Source organism: Coccinella septempunctata, chromosome 9 (assembly GCF_907165205.1).
Source record: "Coccinella septempunctata chromosome 9, icCocSept1.1, whole genome shotgun sequence".
Lineage (NCBI taxonomy): Eukaryota > Metazoa > Arthropoda > Insecta > Coleoptera > Coccinellidae > Coccinella > Coccinella septempunctata.
Genome location: NC_058197.1, coordinates 19335031 through 19361447, shown reverse-complemented (window position 1 = coordinate 19361447; position 26417 = coordinate 19335031). Strand labels below are relative to the sequence as shown.

Below are 26417 nucleotides of genomic sequence, written 5' to 3'. Positions count from 1 at the left end.
GGTTTGTATTTCGCGGGCTGAGCATGCCTGGTGATTTTTAAAATATTTCTGGTTACAAAATCAAGTCCCTAGTGACATTTGTGATGCGCTTCTATTGGCCAAATTGATACCAGATAGAAATTATACAAAATGGCGGCGACGTGATCAGTGTTGATGTCGCCAAGATTCATTACACGTATTAATGAAATTTTCTTAAAAATCTAACAGAAAACGGCCGAAAAAGTGCGTGAATCCGTGATGGGACGTTCGTTCGGCTAGTTTCCAGTGCTGCGAGTAGAAAGTGATCGCCGTATTTATTGAAAATCCGATCGAAAAAATGTTATGTTGTTTCTTTGTCTTTCATTGTGGGCAATGTGAAGTGTTACTGTAAACCCCTATTGGAAATATTCTGACTGGTTTAATTGTGCATCTTTGGCTGTATTTGTGATATCCTTTAGTTCTTAATAGTAAGTAGGGTTGATTTCGCAGTCAATGCACATTTTCACGATAATATTTCATTGATAATTCTAAGTAGGACATAAAGATTCTTGGGCGTATTCAACTGTTTACATTACTTGACTGGTCCATAATTTTGGTATATCAAAATTGTTTTAGCGATTATTGAACATATCTGTATTGCTCATCCATACAGAAACATCAGTGGCTTTTGGTTCTTCACATAATTTGATCATTTCAGGTCGAGAAGGTGGTTATCCAATCGAATACTGATTATTTTTCGAAAACATGATTCCTTCAATTGGTATTTGAAAATGATGGTTCAGATCTCGTATGAAAATGATTGTCAGGTGTTTAAAGTGGAAGTCGAGCCTGGAATTTTAATAAAAAAATCCATCGGACTAGATTCTTTTATGGAATTGTCAAGGAAATGAATGAAAACTCGGTTTTCGGGATATAAGATGGAAGGAAGATATTACAATGGGAATTTCCCTCGTATAGTGATTCCACTTGATAAATCGTTTGTAGGTACACAATAATATTCGTTATTTTCGTCTGGAATGTTTGAATGGAAGTATGATAAATTGACTCTACGTCGTGAATAATGATTCCCTTTTTCCCTGGGTTCATAAAAGAATAACTAACATGTATACAGAGGTAATAAATAACTTCGGGTTTATTCTAAGAAAGTTGCTGTTAGCCCTCTTGATTAGATCTCTTGTGTTTCTTGATAAGTGGGGTTTTGTGGACCTGCAAGTGTTTGTCAGGTGGAGGTTGTTAAAACGTTCTTTATGATGCTTGAATAATAGTGATTTGTGTCAGGTTATTCCTTTAATTGAAAATAAATTGGGTTGGTGTTAATTGACGTAATGTATACTTTCATTTGTTTGGACTACGCTTAAAATTACGTTTCTTCTTTTCAGATCTCTTAATTTCAAGACTGTTCAAAGCATTCCCTATAAATGACTGTAAGTTATCTTCATTTCCTCAATATTTTTGTCGTTCTTTTGTTGTCTAATTTCGTGTCATTACCTTTTGAGCTTAACTGGAAGTTCATTACACATGAGAGTATTCTGAAAGAAATTGCTCAGACTCTGAAGAAAGTCGAACCTGTTAGTGATACTTGTTTCTTTTAAACTACAGGTGGAATTTCTAATCGTGGAAGAATTGTTATGATGTTAGTGTTTTACGATTTGATAGCACTTATTTGGTCATGCTGAAATGAATAATATTATTGGATCTTCTCTCCAGGATTAATCGACATCGTGGTAGGTATATATGCACATAAACTTGCTCATATCAATTCGTACTGGAAACGTGAAATTAATTCTTAATTTGTGTGTAATAAGTTTTTCTGTGATTGCGGGATTCAAACCACAAAATTACTTCCTAACCTTCGTTTTGTTCGTTTTCTGTCAAAAACATTCATGTTCAATTTGAATTCTTGATGATTGAATATATCTCATCAACAAATATTTAATATTTTCCTGTGTATTTTTATTGTAAATATGTTGAATCACCAGTGAAACTTGGTATTTGTTTGTGTTACAATTTTCTGTGCATCCATCGATGAATCTGTTTGTTTTCGGTGCTTCCGGCGGTCATAAAAATATCACAGTATTTGGGAATGCGTTCGGAAAACCCGTCGCTTCGAATTACCGCGATAATTGTCCCATATCCCAACAAATCGTTTCATCCAATTGCGCCAGTTAAATCTGTACTTCTCGTATGAATCCCAGATTCGTTTATTATGTCCCTGTTTCCTTGCTAATATGACCTAACTCGATATGTTTGCGTCGCATAGATAAGACGATGCGGGTTACAGATTACGTCCGTGCGTGGTCTGTCATTAAGACTTACGAGGTGGATTCTATTTCGCGGGCAACCGTCAATTTTACGGTCGCCGAGATCGTTCGTGTCATTCACATGCTTCGACCGGTACGGAACCCCCGTCTCTGACCGGCCGCAAATGTGTAATTACGCTCCTGCGTCAACTTTTAAGTGTAGGTTGCTGGAGTTTGATTGTTTGCGCTGTTTTTTTCGGTCGGGATATTCTTCTGAGCCCGTTATCCGTTGGAGTTTTTCGTTCGAAAGAGATCGATGATCGGATTTATGGGTTCTATGTTAATTCGACCACCGATTTTCCGAGGATGCATAGAAATTTCAGAGGGGGTTAACCCCAGATTATGGAGAGTACTCTCGTCATTTTCTTTGGCATAGAATCTTATGTAAAATGCGTCTTCGGTAAAACTCTATGTTCTGCTGAGTTATAACCTAAGTAAAACTTCGAGAATCGTTCCTATTTTCCAATCACATTACTGGAAATTGAAGTCATCCCCGATGATTACGAAAAGTTGCATGGACAATCTACCTGTTCGGTAACGAGTTTCGTGCGTGCAGACGTCTCCAAAACCTCCCCCTTTTTCCCTCCCGTTATTGGAAAACCCTCGACTCGTCCTCCATCCGAGGCGTCGTTTTAAGTGATATAAACGAGCAGCGATCGGACAAGGGTTAGATAAGACATCGACAAGAGGCAGGGGGTAGAGTGTGCGCCCCGCCGTTAATTAATATCTGATCGGACTGTTTCCCAAATTTCATCGTTATAATCCTGAACGGAGGGAGATTATTCTGGGTTCGATCGAAATAACGTTGCTGAGGATTACATAATCCTTTCCCTTTGTCGAGGTATCTTTTTAAAAACAATAATTATTTTTATCTAATAAGTTCTAACCTCTGAAATTGCAGGATTGGGCATAGATTCATATGAGATATAGTTCTGTGTTAGGTTGGAGCGCATAGAATTTCCTTGAGTTGGTTTTTCTGTGTTTGTCGTTATAACCTTGAAATCTGACAGAATCGTTAATGATCTGTGTTCAGATGGCATTGAGATTCTGTGATTAGGTATTTCCATGTTTGACATTCTCCAGGAAATCCGACAGGGATGGAATTGTTCTGTGTTGCGGAGAATTCATCGACGTGGCCATCGATCGTGTACTTTGGGGACGCTTTAAATTCCTGGAATTGAAGTTTCATCCCGACATAGCGGAGCGTTCGCGGTCCTGTGTGAGAATCGATCGATTCTTTGCGGTTCGGCTATACACGAGCTCTATGCCGTTTTATCCCTCGGTGCGGTTAATCGGAATGTCGACACTGGCATTCTCAGTTTGCGAGGATACTTCACCTCTGAAAATTCCATGTCCGGCTCGTCACCCTGGTATACAACGGCCGATTAAGTTTTAATTTTTACGATAAGATGATATTGCCATGAACTAAGGGAGTTTTCGAAAGAATGACAGTTTCAACTGTGAAGTTTATGGTGGATTTAAATCACGTCATAATTCGTGGTCGCGTCATATTTCATCTGTCACCGTGTAGCGCTTGCATCGTTTCGACGATTGTCGCATGTCTGGGATTATCCGACTTTTTGGCGCAGCTGTTGTTGACATTTGATGGATAAACGGCTAATTTGTAAAATGAACTCGTACTTCTATCGAGCATTTAGGTGACACCTATATTTAGCTATATAGCTCCTTAATATTCGCTGTAAAAGTTGAAACAACCTTATCAGCATCCATCGATTATTCCCACCCCTGCACGGCAAGCAGGTCGTATTCACGGTGTACATAATTTAGTCGTTAAAGGTCCCTCTCGACACCTGTCACCGTATCGTCGGAGCCGATCTCACGTGAACCATAGAACAAAAGAAAACCGAATTCCAATTGGCCCATACCGTGGTCAGTGTGCGTGTTCGATAAAGGACCGGCATTCTCGATGCGAAAATAACGAAATAATACGGGGAGCGGATAAAAAACACGATGGAGCCCCAGAATTCAGCTCGCGTCTCGTTTTTCGTACGGGGCACGGCGAAATCGAAACGGGTCGGGGTCGTAACGGCCGTTTTTATGAGGTTTCGATCATCTGGTTACATGCGACGATTAGTTACGGTTCGCCGGGGATCGCCGATACTCTCAGATGAGAGGGACGAATCGGGAACGCGGCCCCGTTCCGCCTCGTCTGTGGATCACGATTTCGATGATCGGCGATTTAACCTAGTTTCGGATAGGACCATAGAAAGGAATTTATTGATGGCGATCGATTCGTTGCGCCGTCGTTTTTTTTTTTCGGTGGACGAACCATCGAGTTTTTATTCTATCGAGTTGGAGGCGCAATTTTCCTATTCCATCTATTGGGGGGAGGGGAACCGGGGCCGGTTCTTCTTTCTGTGTCACTCGGATTGGAATAACTTTCGGGTGAATGGGGACGGATCGAGAATTGGCGAACGAAAACCCCCCTATCCACTGAAACCCCGCAAATTCGTTTCTGTTCGAAGGCCGGATGCCACGGAATCGCATACAATTCCCGATATAACGATGCCGTTTCCTTCCTCTCCATTCCCATCCTTTTTTTCTCTTTCGCCCCTCGATTTCAGCCCGCTGGACGCAAACATTGGGGAATATTCGAAAAAAGATTTCAATTCTATGTATATTCGGCTGCTATGCGCTGCAAAAACCTATTAATCATCGAGGCAGGCCAAAACCGCCCGAAGAAAACCATCGAAACGCCTCGCGGATTGTCATTAAGACTTAATGGCCTTCTTCGGCGCAATTCTGTGGACGTTACGACTCGGAAACCAATGTCGTACCGTGTCCGGAGTCATAGAAACGTAATTGCTTCCCATCCTATTAATACCGTGTTTAAGAGGATCGCGTTCCTCGAAAGCGTCCTCGGTATGCTGAAAAGCTACGCCGTATTCTTCGTAAAAACCCTTGTCTCTCAGATTGGTCCAGATATCCGGATGGAGACGATTAATTCCCTAATCCGCCTACCCAGGGGCGTCTCCCGGAATCAACAACGTCGTTTGTAAGTCTCTCATCGGTGATTTACATCCCCCGAATGAATAGCGAGTTGCGAAAACTGAATATTCTGCCGGAACGTCCCGTAAGCCTTACTGGAATTGGGTATCGAACGAATTATCGCCCGATTACGTCCTTACGAGTCTCTTGGATCGTGTAGAGAACGATTCCGCTCCACAAAATCATAATTTGGCCTGGCGTCGCAGTTTTATTCCCTCCCGCCGCAGTATTTCAGTAAACGAGACGAGAAAAGGCTATTCCTGAACGGATCTGGGCCAATCCAATTTGTTCACCCCTTATCGAGCATAGAGAATAACCGCATCGATGCGACGTCCCCTTACCCATCCCTCGTAGAGCATAGAATCCGCGGAGCCTAATTCGCTCTATGCATATCAAGAAACCGCCGTCGCCATAGGAACCGTCGAAATCACAGAAAATTCCTCGGAAAATATCGGGGGATAAGGCCGTAAGCCACGGAATTCCGCTTATGCACGTCTACGCGCCCCTATGAGTTTTATGGTGATCCTTGCTAGCGGTTAACGGCGCTACAAATAATAAATACGTCGCGTGAGGGGAGGGCCTCGATCGTAACCCGACCCATTCGTGAATATTTAAAGGCTCACAATTTTCCGGTTGATCGTAAAACTTTCGATGTAGCGCGTGATCCTTTCCTTATGGGGTTCGGGCTTCGTCGGAGCCCATAGAAATGTTGGGACGTGGGCCGATCGAGCCTCGTCTGTGACGGGAATTTGACTTGCGAACATAGAGAAACTCGTTATTGTCAAAAAATTCGATCAGATGTTTTCTTCGCGTTCATTCTGTCGTCAGGAAGGACGAAAAAGCAAATTGCGTTCTAATTCCGATAGGTTTTCTTCGTGTCGACCTTTGACGGCGGTCCTCCTAATGTCTAAAGTCATTAAGAGTAGTCGAGTTGTTATTGGGCTACCGTTAGGGTTGGGTCGAGTGTTCCGGCAGTCTGTGGCCGTATGCGGGGGCTGCGACTCCACAGAGTCCGCGGATACGACATAGTAATTACGTCATTATGCTAATAGCGGTTTCAATTATCGCCCAATTTGCGTACCTGCCCGTCAGGCAACCGCTTCCGCGTCCGAACGCCCCCTACAAAGAAACGTTAGGTAACTGCCGGATGTGGATCCATCCGAATTCTATGATTGATCGCTTAATAAATTCTGTGTCTATGTAAGGGAGCACAGAGTTTGTTGGAACACTGAAAATTTGAAGTCCATCATTTGTGAGCATAGAAAGTTGTATACGAATGTCAGAGTGACAACTAGAACCTTCTGTAACCTCCACAGAATTGTTCGAATATTGGTTCGGGGAATTAGAGCGTATCCGGCGATCGCCGGCGCTTTCGGGTCGCGCTCTTTCGTCCGGACAAACGCTATTTCTCGTTAAAAACGTTCACCGACCCGTGTGTACTGTCACGATATCGACCCGTCCCGATAACTTCGGAAGAGGTTTTCGGGGACGGGGCGATAATTTCGGACGTCTCCTGACGTCCCTCCCTGAAAGATTCACGTGACCGAGCGTCTGTTTTTAATTATTCACGATCCGTGAACTCGCTCACCGTTCTATGTATACCGGTTTCTCTAACGTCTGTGGAGGTTCGAACGAGTGACCTTCAGGTAGATCACAAGCGAAAACCATAGATTAAGGCTTATTTTTCTATGTAGTGAAGACGTCAGTTTGCGGGAGCACAGAATTTTATAGATAACCTAAGAAACGGTAACCATAGAATTAAGCTCATATCTGTGTAGTGAAGACGTCATAAAGGAGCATAGATTATTTTAGCAAGGTTAATCATAGATTTAAACTGATTTTTCTATGTAATGAAGACGTCAGTTAGAGGGAGCACAGATTATTGAAGGTTTTTGCATTTTTGCAAGTAATAAGATAATATTGCGAATAATGAACCGAAAATTCGGTCGACATTGTTTTAGGCCGGCAGAAAGGCGAGCTGCCGTCGGTATCGAATTTCCCGCGGGTGGATATACGATCCGTCGGCGTCCCGAAGGAAATCGATCAGCCCCTCGCGTCAATCTACCCGTAACCGACACCTGTCCGAACGACTAACTTTTCGCGACTCTTGACGATGGAAAATCCGCCCCTAAACTTTCCTTGTTAATGAAATGTCCGGGAGTTTGCGTAATCCCAGTCGTCGCGCCTCGTCTTCACCTGGATCGAAGAAAAAAAAAATTCCGCCCTCGGAAACAAAACGGGGGAATATTTCTCTGTGGGTTCGTGTTGCTGTCAAAAGTTCCCGACTTGTTCTGGGGAATTCTCTATGGATTCTCTGTTTTTTATACCGTTGAATGAAGGAGCATAGAAATCGTTCTATGTCAACCATAAAAGGGGCGACACTATCACAGAGTAAATGATATGCATGGCCATAGATGATGTTTGTAACATAGATTTGGATTTGTTGGTTATGACCAAGGTGCATAGAAATGAGTTGGTGTCTATGACTGCAATCTATTTTCCATATACCGTGGTCTGAACATAGAAATTACGTCCTTCGTACCTTAATGCCAGTGGCGTAACATTATTTAATTTCCCCCTTTTTCTTCGAAAATTGAAGTTTGTTTATATCAAAAGAATGTTATTGGAGGGAAATTATAATGAGTTTTTGTTTTAATTATTTCAGAAAACCCCGTGACGCCGGCAGCTCTGGATCTGGACGAATTCTATTGGATTTTTCGTCGAAAATGAATTACCCACCGTCTGGATCGACACTTTCCGAGACGATGGCAGCCTAACAGGTAGGTCCAGCTGGATAAATGAAAGAATTTCATCACGTGAAATCGACTACTAACATAGCAGATCCTTTAAAACTGAATCTATACGGATTCGACAATGGATTAACGCCATTTCAATGGACCGAAATTACCTACATCACGATCGGATGAACAAGAATTCAATAGGGGTTGTTTTACGTCCCTTCCTTGATGCGTATTGAATCTCGCCTTTATTTTCCCAATCTGGGTCGAATAATGGGCGACACATGTTCGGTCGAAGAACAGATGGGAGTTTTCGTTGACATATTACCGACCGTCCTTTGTGGGACGAGAAGCGTGCTGGGCAATCTTTCACGGCCTCTCAAAGACTTTTTTTTTTATTCTAAAGAGACGGACGTCGATCGCCCATGAAAGCGAATGGCTTCATCCCTCTCGATGATGCACATGCAGGACGCCTGGACAGCACGATAAACGGCACTGTCGTTGATGGGGTTCAAGATGGCGATAAACACCCTCGTATAATGAAGCGTTAACTGGGAATTGTCTACGTCTGAAATTCGCACGTTTTCTATGGTTGTGACAATTTTGACAGCCCTCCGGAACACAGAATCGTTGACAGATTGACAGATCACAGAGCTCGATGTGACATCAGTCGGAGTCACAGAAATTTTTTTTATTTTTTTGGGAGAATAATCATAATGATGGATTCCATTGGCTACTAATTAAATTCCTCAACGAATGGACCTCTCGGCGAGTTATAGACCCTCGCTTTAATTACGTCGACTCCTCAATTATTGTTCCCTTAACTTTTTTATTCTTCCGACTCGCCTTATTGGGCACAGCGCTTCACGAAGCTGATGAGGTTTTACCGGAGGGGAAGTTGGGACAGTATTATTCCGCCTAATTATTAAGACCGGATGGAGGGTGGATCAAACCGCGCTTTAACCGGGGGAGAACTCTGTTTTTAAAGCCGCGCACTTTGGGGACAGGTCTGAGGGGAACTTTTCGTTTTTTTTTTCCTTCAGAAATTAATGTTTTATTCGTGAATTATTCTTGTGTATCGAAAAAACTTGCATTTACTCAATTGCAACAAGATTTGAGTGGGGAATGGACGCTGCATTTATAAAAATCGTATTTTTGGAAGTATCGATGCAAAGATGTTTTTTCCACGTCGGTTTTCTGTCCAATCTGACCCCTATTCATCTATTTACTGCAACGTACTAACAGTTTGTCTTCAATTTCGAAAATAATGAGACAATTTCAAGGTTCCAAACTGTATTGGTCCAACTGACCCGCCACCGTCTCGACCACAGAAATAAAAAATATTCCATCCGAGGAACACAGAATTAGTTGAATCGTTACGTTAATTTCTGTGGTTTTTCAGCGGTGGCGCGTCAGTTGAACCAATACATCGACGATTCATCCGATTTATAACCCCCGAGAAAAATACTTTCGATTTGCTATTTCCGATCGCCTGCTGTTCGACGTGTGCCACCGGGTGTTTCCCTCCCGCCATGGGGGGTGTGTTAGGGGGTTCTTCCGATCGACGGACGGTGAAATTGGCTTCCAGCTTCGGCGTAAAAGTGCCCCAACTTTTCTCGGAAGGTTGGAAATTAAAATTTGGATCGTGGCTGGGCGCGGGGGGTGGGAAAGGCGATGATCGATGGGGTAGAAAATTGTCGCGGAGCTATAGGACGACACTTGGAGGTCTTCGGAGTCGAACAGTTTCGTGCTGGAGTTAAGAAACGAAAATTTTAGGCCGAAAAGATTGTTAATTCCCTGTTTTTGGTTCGTTCTATATTTGTTCAAACCGATTCTATTTCGTTCTTTCATCGAAATCTGCACGTACATCAAAGTGTCAGCCTTTTCCATCAAAATACTCACTACCAACATAAAAAATGAAAAATTAAGGGTAATTTTCAAGAGGGTTCTTTTCCCATCTCAATTTCTCCGCGTAAAATCGTCCCTTTTCAAGTGCTGCAGCATCTGCCTCCCCCGGATCGTAATCGAAGGTCTTTTTCCGGTCCATCGCTTGAATAATGTACAATAGCTCAGGGAACCATCTCCAAGGACTCTCCGAGCATAAAATCCTATAATTCTGCATTGTACGCAGTCCGTCAGGTAGCCATCGTAAACAAGAAAAGATGTGCTCTCGCCGTTGGGGGTCCTTGGTCCTTAATGGGATATACCGACACCACCGAAAGGATTAAGATCTCCTCGAGGATCGGACACGGTCCTAAAGCCATTATCCTTCTAATGGAATTTTGACAAGTGCGAAAATTTTACGTCTGCGAACTGTTAAACCGTGATATTCCCGTAGTTCAACGAGAAAAAGTGATGATTTATTTACGATTCCTTATTGTTAGTTGGATTTTGGGGATTCTACACGAAAACAACGGGAGATTCTGGTCGAACTTGATCCGTTTCATCACTCAAGGACTTTGCAGAGGTTCATCGTTTTTGAAATTGTGGGGAAAATTGTTGGTTCCGCCTTGTCTCGAATTAGCTTAAAGCTAATCACTTTTTTCATCTTATATGAACGGTTTATTTATGCTAGTAGGCTAAAGATGCACCTTTAAGGGCTAAGTCGCGTAAAACAAGACGTAATAAAAGAAATTCATTGATACCGTGGTCGAAAACGGTATTCTATGATCCAAATCGATGACACCCACCGCGCTCTGTGATCGGCGCCAACTTCGCTCTTGTCAAACTGACATTTAACCTCCTGTCGCAATCTGACGTCGATTGTCAAAATTCTTCTATGCTTCCCGGGGTTGCCGGAGTTTCTTAGAAGTCTTTCGAATCGGGATTTTTTCAAAAACGCATTACAACGATTCCCATAATCGCTATTTACCCTCTACGGCCGTGCCTCGGGGTCGTAAAACCTTATTTTTGGCGCTCCTTGTGGAAGAATGCGAACATCATCAACCCCATACGCGGGGGGTGGATTTATAACGTCTCCCGGGGGCTTTAGATTCACGCCGTAAACCGTAACTGGTCCGGGACCACCCCCGACCGTCAATTATCGGAAAATACCCCTAGAGGTGCGATGTTACCAACATTTGACGAGCAGTACAAGATATAAAACACAATCTAGGATACGTTCCCATGTGAAACCTTTCCATACCCCGTCTAATCGGTAATTTAGGGGAAGTTTCAAGGGCTTCCCTCTATATTACACGATAAAGACCGGGTTAATTACCTCAACCGATATCCCCTATTTCGTATATACGCCCTAAAATCGGCAGTAATTGAAAAATCCGATTAATTACGCGGCTTAACTACCTCGGCACACGGTTGTTCGAAGTTTCTGGATCCGACGACCCGGAAAACATCGTTTAATTGGAGGTCCTTCCAGATCTTTACCGTTCTTTTCCCCTTTCGCTTGTTTTCAGTTGAAAATAGCCCCGAAGTCACTCGAATCAGGTATAAAACCGCTAATACTTCTGATTTCCAGCAGCTAAACATCGAAAAACAACGATTTTAATCGAAAAAACCGCTAAAATGAGATAGAGAGACTCTACCAACAGGTTATGGGCCCAGAGTGCTGTCGCAACTAAAGCCAATAGTAGAATAATCCGACGAAAACAACCCTACTAAAAGACCTCTGGTCCTCTGGTCGATTACGAACGTCGTTTCGTTTAATTTTTCAACGACCTGTCATCTGTCACCCGTCATTTATACGTCAGACGGGAGGAGCAGAAGCAGAGTCGTCGTCCGAATTATTAAAATGGTAGAAGGGGAGCCGGGCAGGAAATTGGGACGATGGGAATGAATAATTGAGGGGGCAAGTTTCGCTCCGAGATTTACCCGTCTTCGGGTATTAGCGGTCGCACGGGGGACGTCATAAGTAAGGCTTAGCGTTCACGTGCTCTATTCCCGGCGACGGTGTCGGGATTAAGCTGGGTTCTGTATATTTAGTTACGTTTGAACGGGAACACCTTGTAATAGTCGCTGGAATATCTCGCTATTTACAGTTTCGTGATTACCGAGGCCAAAAAATGTCAATACAGCGCTCTGTGGTCGTCTTCTGTCAAAGTGACGTTAACCTATAACTCGCAATTTGACATCGATTGTCAAAATCTACTTGTTTCGGTGAATTAGAGGCGGCAACGTCGTATCACCCGTTCTTTTGTCCTCGCCTCACTGGGACGTGTAGATTTACGACCTAAACTAACACGCTGCTGCGATATCGATCTTACAGTTTTCTTCTTTTTCCTTCCCTCCGTCAAACCGCGGAATTCGAGTCTGTTTCCGGGCCTTGTATTGTAAAATGGTCGTAAATCAACGCGTCAGATTTGCGAGAAACCGCGTTTGGAACTTCCTGAAATTCTTAGGCGACATCATTCGACCCTGTTTGATTTTTAATTGCAGTTCTTGTTAAATTTGCCCGATTTTACGATCTTAAAAATCCATCGGCGTTGACGTTTGACAGCCGATAATGCAGGTCTCTTTGAAGCCGGTAATTTACAGCGACCGCCATCTTGGAACTTGATTTTCATCGGGGTTTTTGGGATTTTTCTAGGTTTATCTGTTTTATGACGCAATTAGCATCGAGAAATGTCTATATTCAGGGATTATCCAATAAATCTAACCTAACCTCAAAAATCCGCTTTTTCGTGAATTTTCCGGCATCGTGGCAACGTCGCCCCCCTTGGCATCGTAAATTCCGATATAAATTATAATTCAAAACAATTCCGGACGGCCGTCTCGTTTTTCCACGAAAATCCATTAATGCCAGGCGTACCCGGAGCGGTCGTAAAACGGCCATTAGTCATTTGTTCGGGTCGCGCGGGCTCCGGATTCCGACCGGATGACTGGATTTCCGCGTAAAGTAGGATTCTTCGTTTGAACCGACCGCCTGGCTTTTCCCGGAATCTCCGGAATTTAATGGGTGACGCGGCAACGTCGCAACTTCGGAATTCTTCGCGGAAATGTTTACTTTGGAAATTGGGAATCGTTTCGTCTCGGTTTGGGGTCTTTTACCTGGGCCCCCGGACCCCGGAGTCGTTCCGCAGCGTAGGAACATGCCGCGGGGTTTCTATTGTGGCGGATGGTCGAAAGAAGAAGTGCCGAAGATTGGCAGTTGTAGTTGTAGACGGAGATCTATAGAGAACGCACATACCACCGTCATCTATCATCGCTCGATAAATTCCCCGATCTTTCAATCTGTCTTTTTTTTTCGACAGTGTTGTGACATCATCCGAAATTTCCCTAATTCAAAGAAAGTGCTTTTGAGTGTTTTTTTTAACTCGTTAATCTAATGCAGCGTTGAGTGATTTGTTTTGACGTGTGTTTATTCCCGAGAAGACCGTCTTGTGGCGTCTTCCTATTGTCGTGTTTATTTTGTCTATCAGTGGAAGATGGATAGGACGTTGTAAACAATACCGGGAGTTATTTATTGTTGTTTGGTATAGTGAGTTGTGATGTGTTATTGCTGCTTGGGAGGCTCCTCGAAGTTCCTGAGAGAGTGCTGTTGTTATAAAGTTACGAGACGAAAATGAGAGAGGATTATACGGATTATACCCACTTGGAAGTGGATTTTTACCAGGAAAACTCTTGTAAGTTGGGGGAAATGCTTCGACGCTTTTTAATCGTATAATTTACAAGAAAAAAGATGCAAATTCGCGGTTTTCTAGCTTCAAAGATGGCGTTTCTGTCAAAAACCGTGAATTTTTGACATAAATGTCAAATTTTTGACATTGGACGTCGGTTTTTGACGTTTGTCATCTGAAATCTGATGGAACGGGCGGTATTCTTTGATTTTATTCCAATTGTGTCGTGTTTATAACGTCCAGGCATACAAGACTTCCATAATCTTAATTCTTGCAACGTCTTCAATGAACTATAGATGCACGTACGTTCGACACAAATGCAGATAGTCCCATTGTCGATTCATCAATTCTCACAATCGGCCTATTCAAAAGTTCTACGCTGATATGACGCCACACAAAAAGGTCATCTGTATTTCGACGATTAAAAATTGGATCCGATCGCTTGCAGGCAATTTTGCGGTGTCTTATACCAAGGAAAAATGTGAAATATGATAGTTTTTCGTCGGGTCTCTAGTCTCTAGCTCAATATGTGGCTAACACGAAGGGGGCTGATGTGAAATAGGCTGTTTAGTGTCGTAACGATTATTAAACACTGGTTTTTGTCATTGTTCTGAATATACCCAAGCCTATACAAGGTGAGTCTCTCAAATTTTAACACAAGGTTCCTGAGGTCAGAAGAAACACTCTTTCCCTCTACCATTTTTTCCAATTCGTCTCGGTTGAAAAGATACAGGCTGTTGAATATCCATAAAAAAATATTTTCAGTTATATCTCACAAAAGATTTTACGAATGTTGGGACCTTTTTTTATATATTTCTAAGTATTCCCCACAAACAGTACCCGAACAAATAGCCTGTTCTCTTCGGAATACAAGAATGCCGTGCCGTACGAGAGGAAGAGGCACGCTCTGCGGACGTCAAAGGACCCACGATGGGACAATGGGGGTTCCTCCCACCTATTTGTAAAGCCGTGTCTCTCGATCTACATACAAGGTTCGATCTTACGAGGGCGGGGAGCGCGAGGGGGGCCTCGGAGGACTGAAATTCACCGGCCCGCGACCACCTGGCGCACTCTTACCTGTCCCAGCAGGCCGGGAGGCTATCGCCCTTCGGCGACGTCCACGTTTCATTTTCGGAGGTACCAGAGGGACGAAGAGAGCGCAGGTTGTTCACCAGGGCGATTTCGCGCCGATTCTAAGCGTTTTACTCGGCCTCCAAGCGAAATTTCACGTTTTTCCCCCTACAATGAGCCTGTATATTCATCGTGATGGCTTCAGAGGCGGCAACCCAAAATACAACACTGCAAACGTCAAAACGTAGGCAAGAAGAATATCTTCTATGGGCCTATTGAAGAAATCGCCGGCTCGATGACCTAACCTCTCTGTCTCGGACTCTGTGTGCGTTTCATAGACTTATAATGAGTCTATGGTGCGTTTATAAACATTAGGAACATCAAGAACCTTTGCGAGATGAATATTTGCTACGTATTGGTGTTTGAATCATACCATAAATCCAACATTAGGAAATTACTCAGGTTTTTTTTTATAGAACACAGTGGTAACAGCGTTTCGCTGGCCGCGAAGGAAACCAAAAGAAAGTCGAAGAATCGGAAAGAGCCAAGTTCACGATCTCGTCCCTGGAGATCGAAAATGAGAGAAAAACCTTCGGAAATTCGAGATATTCGACGACTACCAAATGCAAATGTGAAAAATTCTGTATCAATCTTGAATTTTATTCAAAATTTTATAATTTTACAAGTGACGGAAGTAAGGTTCGACCACAGAAACAAGTTTCTGTTATCTGTGGTCTCGATCACAGACAGGGATGGGTAATACCGTTTCAATTCATCGACAGCGAAGAGTGATGTTTTTGGCTTCCGTATCTATGAAATTCATTTAATTATGGTTTTTTCAAAGGTAAATCTGTTCCCCTGGTCTGCTAGTCGTTATAATTTCTCAAGCACCTAGTGAGAGAACCGATTGTTTCCGAAAATGGTCTCCAGATTGAGGTTTTCGACGTAAACCAAACGCAAATGTAAACAAATCCACGATCACAGAAAAACTCTTATTCTTATTGACGTCTGTTTCACATGAAGTAGGTTAGCCGGTTACAGACAGGGGTGTGTAGTACCAATTCGACTTATAGAACATCGGTATCGATGAAATTAATTTCATTATTGTTTTTCGAGGCAAATCGGCCCGTGAAGGTGAATATCTCGGCCTATTAGGATAATGAAAACGATAATACCTGACCTAACGTGTGCCCAATCTTGGAAACAGCTGAGATATCCCGGAATTACGTACTCGCTACGTCCGTTGATGAATGAACGTATGTCGTCCGTAATTATTGTCGTAACATAACAGCTGATGATATTTCGGGAGCCCAGAACACATAAATACACGTCGCTAATACCGTCGTTCGTATAAATCTCAATGAATGAACGAAGCCGACGCGATTAAACCAGTACGTAATTATGACGGAGCGCCCACCCTCGCATGCGACATGTGTTCGGTCGTAAGAATGGCTTCGACATGGAAAAAAGACATTCCTCGACGTATGAGACATCTGTTTTCCATCCTTGATTACGAGAATCAACCCTCGATGGGTTCCAGGAATATTTCCCTGCATCCGGGCCGTGAGTAAAGGGTACACATTCTTATGGTCACTTTAAGGCCAACTTTCTGAGATGATAGAACGTATTTCTGTCAAGTTTTCGTTGGGGGTTCAAAACTCCGCTAAGTAGGTGTAAGAGATCAGAAAGAACGAAATAAGCGTAAAATCTTCATCCACCCTCATCCGGTTTCTTGCCCTTTGACGCGCCCCAAAACCCTCTCAGCCTTTTCTCGCAACTCTCCTAATTCTCAACGACGTAAAAATAGAACGATTTCTTCCGTGAAAACCCTGCCTCCCGCCACTAAAAACCGCTCTTTACGCGACCCCTTCAGACCGAGGGAAAAAAAAGGGAGAATTTGAAACAGGTGACGCCTGACGTGGATCCTACCCTGCAGGTATCCAAGTTTCGATTTGGGGGTGAATCCATACGATTTGGCGTGCCAATGGGGTGTTTTATCGCGGGGGTTAAAGTTGAAGTCGTTTTTCTCGACGCCGAAGAAAACGCGAACTGATACCCGAAGGATCCAGTCACGAATTTGAATCCCCAAGAACGTGCATAGAAATTAGTCGAAAAGTTGACTGGAAATGTGACAGTTTTCACTCTATTATCAAATAATAGGGTGTCTATGACTTAACCAATGACAACACCGCCTTCTGTGGTCGGCGCTCACTTGTCTCCCGTCAAACTGAATGTCAAATAGACGTTAACCCACTGACGTCTGCTGTCACTTGGTCCATAGAGTAACAACAACTGTAACTCTCTGATCATATTTTCTGCGACCATTTCTGTCACGAATTCTGTGGTCTGTGGAGTCGTCAGAGTTTCATGTCGTCTTCTATCGTCAGAAACCGCAAATCCCTAGAAGTCGCAGTGATACGCGCAGCCACGTACTGTCCGAGCGAGATTCGAGATGGAAAAAATCGCTTACATCCGTCATGTGTCAACCGCGAGACGCTTTCAACCCCCGGGGGGCGCGTCGTTTTATGCGTCCATTCCCGAGGTAACACCCAGTCGTTTCAGTTTCGGGCGTCGCGGTTCTTATTGCCTCGTTTAGAAATGCCACAGATGGGGGAGGATGAAAAAAGGCCTCGATACGGTGTAATGGTCCGTCGGAAGGAAGGAAAACCAGACCAGGGGTTGGGTTTCTCGATATTTACGTCAGTTGATGTGTCTTAGGGACGGTGCACACTGACGAACAAGCTTGGTTGCTCAAAAATTGAGTATTTGGGTGAAGTACCACCCTGGCCACTGCTTATCTACGCCCATGTACCAATTCGCGACTAGCGCAACAGTCCCAAAGAGATCCTACGGGACGTTTTCAATTTTCCAACACCCCCTCATCATCATCAGCATCACCATAATCGCCGTTTTCCCAGACGTCGTTTCCCTTAATTGGTAAACGGACGCTGGCGTAGGACAAGGACTTAATGGCGCCCTCCCCGAGGCGTTGAAACAACCCCTCTTTGTACCGAATACGAACCAGGGGTTGTTTCCATTTCCCAGCCACCCTTTGAGGAAGGTTTCCACTGATCTAACCCGCGAGATAACTTGATACGCGTCGAATAAGGTTCTATGAATGGGTATTTTCGATGTAAAGATCAAAGGAACAACAAGAAAATTCAACTTGTCCAGTATTTTACCAAAATATGGTCGCTGGATAAATCGAAATATGGTTCGTTTCAACCTAACACTTATAACATCGTTTAAAACCTCGCCAAAATCTTTAATCTTCGATATAAATTGATTATTCGTAATTGCTGGGGCCAAAAAGAGTTCACAACGCTCTATGATCGTATTAATTTCAACACCACGCTCTGTGATCACTGTCAGATTGACGTTAACCTACATCTCCGCCATCTGACATTGGTTGTCAACTTCCTGTCTGTCAGAGTCCCGCGGATCTAAATCTGTGGTCTGCAGGGGTGCCAAGGTTCGGGAAAAAATTATCCCCGAAAATCCTGCGTTTTTTCTTTCTAAATCTAAGATCGCCCCGACTGAAAAAGATGTTTGTCCGAAGCGACCCGTTTAAATCCAACCCTACATGCGAGTTCCAGTTAACCTCCGACAACTCTATTTACATTGGCCCTATCGCCGAATCCAAACAGACGCGTCGATCCATCAGACTCCAGTTTCTCCCCGGTCTGCTCGTTTTCTTGTTTGCAACCGAGATGAACCAGGGGTCTGTGGAACAACCCTCTACCGCATTAAAGCAACACAATATCCCCGTGTCGATCTGAGCTCTAAAGTTACCGGGCTAAGTCGTGTATCAATTTCCACTGGAGCATCTTACCCACCCCTAGCATAAATCAACTTAATCCATAGAATATAAAATAATGTTCTGTACTCACAGAATTAATTCTATGCATAGACATAGAGTCTATATGTCTATGATTCTATGCTATCGACTTGAAGGAGCATAGACAGGTTTGAATTTTGACTTGTGTCGAGAGCATAGAGTGATGATGGCCTCTGTCGCGAGGTTGGAGTGGCCAGTTCCACCAGCGGCGCCGTCATAGGGTGGGGTTTAGCCTGTTTTGGCCTCGTATCGAATTTAATCGATTTCCGATAGTTTTTTTCAGCGAATTGGCTCGGAACGTTGAAAAGTCGTGAAAAATATCGATTTGGAGAATTTTACGCGGATAACAACCGTTTCACGAGCTTCCAGCGTCCAATCAACGGGAAGAAATGAACTGGACCGGCGTTAATCATAAACCTCCGTCCTTTTTACTGCAGAATAATTAACCGGGGTGTTTCAACGCTCGATTTTCTCGACGACGCGTCCTAACAATCGTCGATTTAACTTTTTTTTTTCTGTCCTGCACCGTTTGTGACGTCGCTAACGTGATAAAGCACCGTCGGTCGCGATGTTAATTCGAACGGGGATTACGGACGACGTCGTAAAGCGTCGGGACGCCGACGTTACGTGATACGTGTCCGGAGATTTGAGAGAAGAGCGTTTTTGTTTTTTGTTGGCACGTTGAATGATGCTGTCGCTGTATTTAGGACGCCCCTGGCGTCTGACAGATGCTCAATTGTCAGATTTAATCGGTATATATTAGTTTATACACCGATAATCTGAAAATAAGTCAAAAAAGCTTAAGAAATTCGAAATATTTGACGTTTACAAAGGGCGAATGTGAACAAATGTACGTCAGTTGTCATTTTGACAGAAGTTAGGTTAACACCGACCATAGATAGGGATGGGTAGTATCGATTCAACTTATCGATAGCGACGTGTAGTGTTTTTGGGCCTTGGAAATTATGGAATTCATTTTATTATGCTTTTTTAAGACAAATAGGTTTTGAAATTTCATAGCCTGCTAGTCCAACTACTTACTAGCGCCGTCTGCCCGTTCTTCTGGAGGAATTTTCGACGTAACCGTCGTTACGAAAGTCCGATAATCCAGGGCGAACGTTAAAACGTTAATTTAGATAACGTTCGTTCGTTAAACGCGGTTTTTATGTATCGTAAGAGATTCCCCGACAATAAATCAACGGAGGGCACTCGTTCGATCCAAGAGACGCACCTTTCTCTTATTCTCGTGTCGCAATGAATCATCATTATCTGCGTCACAGTTTTAGTTATCTCATTAACGATTATGGGCAATGGGAATAATGGAATTAAACGCTTGCTTATTGCCCGATCCAATTTAATATCCATCTCGCTATCTGGCGTTCCGAACATACAGGGTGAGCACATGATTGGATTTCGACAGTAGGTCGAAAGTAACTGGTTTTTCCGCGACCATTTTTCCCAATTCGGTCCTGGTAGAAAGATATAGCCAACTTACAACTCTGTTTAAAAGATGCACAGATGTATATTGTCACAGATTCAGCTAGTTATTCTTGTTTTTTTCAAGGATGGCACAGCTCGTGATGAAAACTTAAAATGGCTATATCTTCTTATAAGGGGCGAATAAACGCTGCATCACCCTGCATATTGCAGACGCAGCTTTATCGTTAATGATTCGATTTTTGCTTGAAATTTTCTTGTTCTACAAATGAACGCCTGTTTTCAGCCATTTTAAGGTTTCCTAATGAGCTGTGCCTTCCCTGGAACAACAAAATTACCTTCAACATAACTAGTTAAATCTGTACCTCTTTTAAACAGAGTTGTATTCATCCAAAGTGCCCAGTTTTTCCAATTTAATCCGATGATTCGATTTTTGCTTGAAATTTTCTTGTTCTACAAATGAACGCCTGTTTTAAGCCATTTTAAGGTTTCCTAATGAGCTGTGCCACCCCTGGAACAACAAAATTACCTTCAACATAACTAGTTAAATCTGTACCTCTTGTGAACAGAGTTGTATTCATCCAAAGTGCTCAGTTTTTCCAATTTAATCCGATGATTCGATTTTTGCTTGAAATTTTCTTGTTCTACAAATGAACGCCTGTTTTAAGCCATTTTAAGGTTTCCTAATGAGCTGTGCCACCCCTGGAACAACAAAATTACCTTCAACATAACTAGTTAAATCTGTACCTCTTGTAAACAGAGTTGTATTCATCCAAAGTGCTCAGTTTTTCCAATTTAATCCGATGATTCGATTTTTGCTTAAAATTTTCTTGTTCTACAAATGAACGCCTGTTTTCAGCCATTTTAAGGTTTCCTAATGAGCTGTGCCTTCCCTGGAACAACAAAATTACCTTCAACATAACTAGTTAAATCTGTACCTCTTTTAAACAGAGTTGTATTCATCCAAAGTGCCCAGTTTTTCCAATTTAATCCGATGATTCGATTTTTGCTTGAAATTTTCTTGTTCTACAAATGAACGCCTGTTTTAAGCCATTTTAAGGTTTCCTAATGAGCTGTGCCACCCCTGGAACAACAAAATTACCTTCAACATAACTAGTTAAATCTGTACCTCTTGTAAACAGAGTTGTATTCATCCAAAGTGCTCAGTTTTTCCAATTTAATCCGATGATTCGATTTTTGCTTGAAATTTTCTTGTTCTACAAATGAACGCCTGTTTTAAGCCATTTTAAGGTTTCCTAATGAGCTGTGCCACCCCTGGAACAACAAAATTACCTTCAACATAACTAGTTAAATCTGTACCTCTTTTAAACAGAGTTGTATTCATCCAAAGTGCCCAGTTCTTCCAATTTAATCCGATGATTCGATTTTTGCTTGAAATTTTTTTATTCTACGTTTTCAGCCCCATCTAATGGTTTTTAATTGTGTTTCAGGCTCCTCCGAAGAGGTTCCCGATAAGACCGAGGCCCACCAGAGCCACCGTCTCGAGTTCGCGGCCGAGGACCGACAGCGATGAGGTAAAAATGTGCCGAACGCGCGTCACGAAGGACCGCACGACGCGGCCAAGACTGAGCGACGTCCCGACGACGCCCGCGTCCAACAAAACCGTCTGTGATCTAAGCTTAACAAAAGACTGTAGTATAATTACGCAACTATTGACTAGATGTACCGCGCTAAGTTTTTATTACGCGTTTCTTACGATGTTCACGTGCCTATCATACGCGACGCGGCGGCGGCGACGTCGCGACGCCCTCGCGGCCCTCTGCCTGCTGGCGGCGTGGTGCGGCCGCGCGCACGCCTACGGCGACTCCGATCAACTGGCGGTCGAGAACGTCAACCTGGACGACATCGGCGCCGTCTTCAACAAGGTCGCCTACGGCAGCACCACCAAGAGGTCGATACCGGACACCGCGTACCCGGTGACGACGCTGGCGACGCCGCTGCTCACCACCTACCGATACACCGACGGCTACGAGGAGTGGCGTCGGGTGGACACCAAGAAGGACGCCGCGAAGATGGGCGGTGGGGTCTTCGACCCCGATTTCGGCGAACCAGAGGGTTACGGCGTCGATTTGGAGAAGGACCACGCCTTACCGACGTCCGCACCGGCCGCAGACATCCTGAAGAACAACCACAACAGGCACTACGGGAATCCGAACCGCTACAACAACGACCGGTTAAAACCCGACTACAACGCCAGGAACAACCCACAAGATGAAGTTACAGAGAGTTATTACAAGACCACTACCAGTTACAACGTGCAGAGGAACGTCAGACCCACCAAGTCGATGTACAGCAAAGAGATACCCCGTTACGTGCCGCCCCAGAGGGATCGGGATCTGTTCACCCCGCCCTTACCGCCCAAATTCCAGAGCCCGTTTCAGGACAAACCGACGCTGAGGGGCACCAACAACGATTTTGTCCACCGACGCCCCATCCCACCCCCTAGCTTGATGCCCAACAAGGATCGGATACCCTTCAGGCCCGACTTACCGAAGGTGAACGCGGAGAGGGTGCCCGAGAAGCCCAACCTGGAACAGCCGAAGCCCCACCACCCCAACCCGGCGGCCTCCAACAACGAGAACAAGAAGAAGACGCTGAACACCCCCTCGCAGACGGTGCGCGTCAGCGACGGCTTCAACGCCGGCCGCAACGTCAACGAGAGCAACTTCGAGTACGACAAGGGTTACCTACCGGCCATCACGAGGATTTTAAGCGGTCCAAACGGACGCAACGAAGACCTACCGGATTCCCTTTTACAATCCGTACCCTCCACGCCTAATTTCCAACGGTCGGAGCCTAAAACCACGAAAACCAGAGCTCCGATCGTCCAGCCCACAGTGAGGATCCAAGAGGCTGAAAAGACCACGGAAAAAATGCACAAACCACCATCTAAACCCTCCCAGGAACTCGACAAAGAACCCCCACAAGATCGCTCGGAAAGCGTGACGGTCCAGAAGAACCAACTTCCAAAACAACAACCGGAGAAACGACCGATTCAAAACGACCTAACCACGCAGATCTCGGACGTGATCAACCTGCGCAACGTGAAAGAAAAAGAGCGTAACTTGACCTTCGTGACCAGCGACGAGGTGTGGCTCATCTGTTGGAACGTCCACATCTTCCTGGTCCTCATCGGGTACATAGTCCTGGCCATCTATTCCATCTACAAGTTGATCAGGTACGAGAACGACCCGCACATGTTCTCCAAGAGCTACTTCCTGACCGTGCATCTGATGCTGACCGTCATCTGCGTCTTGAGGATCTTCTACCTGGCCTACGACCCTTACAACGTCAACAACTCCTTCAACGTGCTACTCTACGATTTCCTGCATAATTTCCCGATGAGTTTGATGGCCACTACGTTCGCCATTTTGATCTTGTTCCTGCTGAAACGTACCTTGACCCATCTGGAGGTCAAGACGAGGCCTGTCTTCTTGGTGGTGTTCGCCGCCCTCCACATCTTCCTCTGTCTAGGGTTGAGCATCCTGGAGACCTTCGGTTTCATGGAGAAGGCCAGTTTGATCGTTTGCAAGCCGGTGTTCGTCCTGTTGGCGTGGGCGTTGGGCGTCAGTTACCTCTACCTGTACAGGATCATCAAGAACGTGTTGGCGAAGAAGAGTCAGAATTTATCGGAGATGTGCACCCAGAATATCTCATACGCCTCCCACATAACCATAGCGGTGGCCCTACTGTTCGTCCTGTTGGGTTTCGTCCAGCTGTACGCGCTGTTCTTCATCGAGGAGGATAGGTTCAACGGGGAAATTAAGCACCATTGGATACTCTGGGGCTTTGAATTATCCGTCAGGTTCATCGAGATCTCCATCATAACCTTACTGGCCATCGTGGTCAGTCTGAAGATGTCGCAGAGGGAAAAACAGACCGCCGGTGGTTTCCCGTTGTTTCCCTGTACAACCAGCGACTCCAGCACCGATAATATCTACCCCAACAACTGCAACACCAACCCTAACGCCATGAATTACAGCAGGAACGAGATGATACTTGATAACCTCCCGACGGAAGCCATCGAGAGGCCGATCTTGGTAAAGAACACCTTCCAAAACGACTCCTTCGATAAGAAGTCAACTTTAGAGAGGTACCACAGCGACAACGAGCGCAGCTCCAATTTCGACAGGTTCGAGAGGCCCAAATGGGGCTCAGACAGGTTCGATTCGAGGCAAAACGCCGACCAGGTCAACATCAACAACTTCCTCCAACCCCCGGGTAGTTTTGAGAGGGGGCCCCAGAACTCCTCGGCCAGGGGCTCGGCGAGGAAGACCTACGACTCGGCCAAGTACTACACGAAGCCCAAATACGACCTGGACTATAACAACGACGACTACCAGCACGACCTGTTCGGTAACGCGCAAGACAGGAACATCTACAGCGAGCCCATCGATAACGGCGCCAACCTCAACCACCACCAGTACGAGAGGACGAGGCACGAGTTCGAGAGGTCAGACTTCGACAGGAGGTCCAGGAACTCGTCGAACACCTCTGGTAGAAGGTCCACCGGTAGGTCGAGGAAGAACCACGCGAGGCCGCACCTGGGGGTGCAGACGCTCCCCAACCACCAGGTGCCCGATTCGATGCTGGTCGACGAGCAGGGGTTCGTCAGGTTCAGGCACATGCAGGAGGAGCACGAGAAGCCGAAAAAGAGCAAGAAGTTCAACGACATGAACCAGTACGGGGAGGCATAACTTTTGCTGCCTCGAAAACGTTGGCTCGGACGTTTTTTCAGTTCGAAGGAACCCATGGATTTCGTTTAATCGCCCCGGAGGAGGTTCTTGATTTGCCGGATGGGAGATGGTTGTGTTGTACATCCGAGCCAACGTTTTATCGAGTGAGATTTAAATAACCGTTGAAGGCCTAAAAGGATCGGCCCAAATTCGAAAAAGATTGCCAAACTACGACCTAACATTATCGAACAAAGATATAAAGAACAAACTGATTAAAATTTAACTGTGACACAACAAGAAGTGATATATAAGAAAATATCTTAACTTTTCTCTCGGATTCGTATGAAATTGATACACTGTGTTAGGATATAGTGTAACTATACATATAAATACATATTAATATTAATTATAATCTGAAAGGAAGGTAGTAAATAAATGAAATGTGTATATTTGCCACTGTACATAGTTTTGAATTAAGTAATAACTATAATTTAATTTTTTATATATGAGATATATGAAATCCTAATTTTATATGTTGACTTTGTAAGATACAGGGTTCGAAAATGTTTAGGCAGCTATTGAATGAAGAAAAGAGTGAGGAAACTACTTAATTATACATGTTGTACCTCCACGCCCTGTATACTTTTCGTTCGACCTATGACTGAATGTTCGTTATAGTTTGTTAAGTCCCTGTCTTTCGTGCCAGAAGTTATTGCTTCGAGTTTGACACTGCTTCAATACCTTCCGGCATCTTTTCAACTTTCACCGTCCTTATGCCAAGAAGATCCGGAGGATCTTCCTCGAAGAGAATCCCATTGTCTGGTCATCGATGCTGGGGTCCCACATCGACACAGTAGATGTAAAACAAAATGGAATAATAAATTCGTTCATATTATAAATGACTACACGAAAAGTTTAGTTTTAGTGACTGTGGCTCGTTGACCGGACCTAAATGTAGATGTCTTTTTGTATATATGTATTTAAATTATTACGGCAGGTAACCAACAGTTCGCCATTTCCGTTTTCGCTTTTTATTTTTCAATTCCCAGTGTACGAAGAAATTTCTGTATGCATTTATTGTATATTATTTATTTGCAGTATTATTATCAGACAGTATTTATTTTTAATTTTGTAAGTACCCTTAAATGCATTTTTGTTGTGTCTTGCAGTCCTAACAATTGTTTTCTGTACAAATTTTTAACTATTGTTATGCGTACATATCTACTGAGACATTTTTTTCAAATATCGAACGATTAGAATCAAAGTAGCAGCTAATTTTCGGAAATTTGTTGGAAAATTCGCGATTAAAAAGAGTTTCGGGTGCTGTGAGAATATTCGGACTGATGTAAGTTAGCAATATAAATCTAATCATGAAAGACGTTGGCAATAATCGAAAAATTGGAATTGTTGGAACTGCAATCTCACAACAGAACAACGAATGTTTGTTTCCGGTTGAATCAGTGTGCAGCTTTCCTCGAATACCCAGTTGAGCTTTTTTCTCTCCTAAGATATATATTTTAACACATTCCATGACTTGCCTCGATCTGTTCCTATTTTGTTTTTGTACTTACAACGATCGCGTTTTTTTCGACAAGTTTTGCCAGTATCTCTAATGCATCTACTCGTTCTAGAATAGAAACATCATTTTAAATGTTCTATCACATTTTCATTTGACAAAATACTCGACAATTTCTAAAATTGATTGATTTTTTAAATTGTCATATTCGTCTTATCTTTGTATTATATTATTGTAAATTATAAACAAGTGGATATAT

The 26417-nt window shown here is 43.8% G+C and overlaps 1 protein-coding gene across 7 annotated transcripts; it reads left to right on the top strand.

The window, feature by feature from the left end:
• The first annotated feature begins 109 nt into the window (after nt 1–109).
• On the top strand, nt 110–26417 carry LOC123319821. 7 transcript variants are annotated; one of them, XM_044906773.1, is made up of 6 exons: nt 110–446; nt 677–959; nt 1359–1403; nt 1579–1703; nt 7954–8068; nt 21397–26417. In XM_044906773.1, exon 6 carries the CDS (start codon nt 21487–21489, stop codon nt 24661–24663), a length of 3177 nt encoding a protein of 1058 aa, XP_044762708.1. In that variant the 5' UTR covers nt 110–446; nt 677–959; nt 1359–1403; nt 1579–1703; nt 7954–8068; nt 21397–21486; the 3' UTR covers nt 24664–26417. The 7 variants fall into 7 exon arrangements, with proteins under 7 accessions (XP_044762708.1, XP_044762710.1, XP_044762707.1 ...); XM_044906775.1 differs by having other exon boundaries at nt 677–963; XM_044906772.1 differs by lacking the exon at nt 677–959.

What these genes read in the sequence shown, in the direction of transcription:
- LOC123319821 (XM_044906778.1), top strand. Translation starts at nt 21,487, where the DNA reads ATGTGCCGAACGCGCGTCACGAAGGACCGCACGACGCGGCCAAGACTG.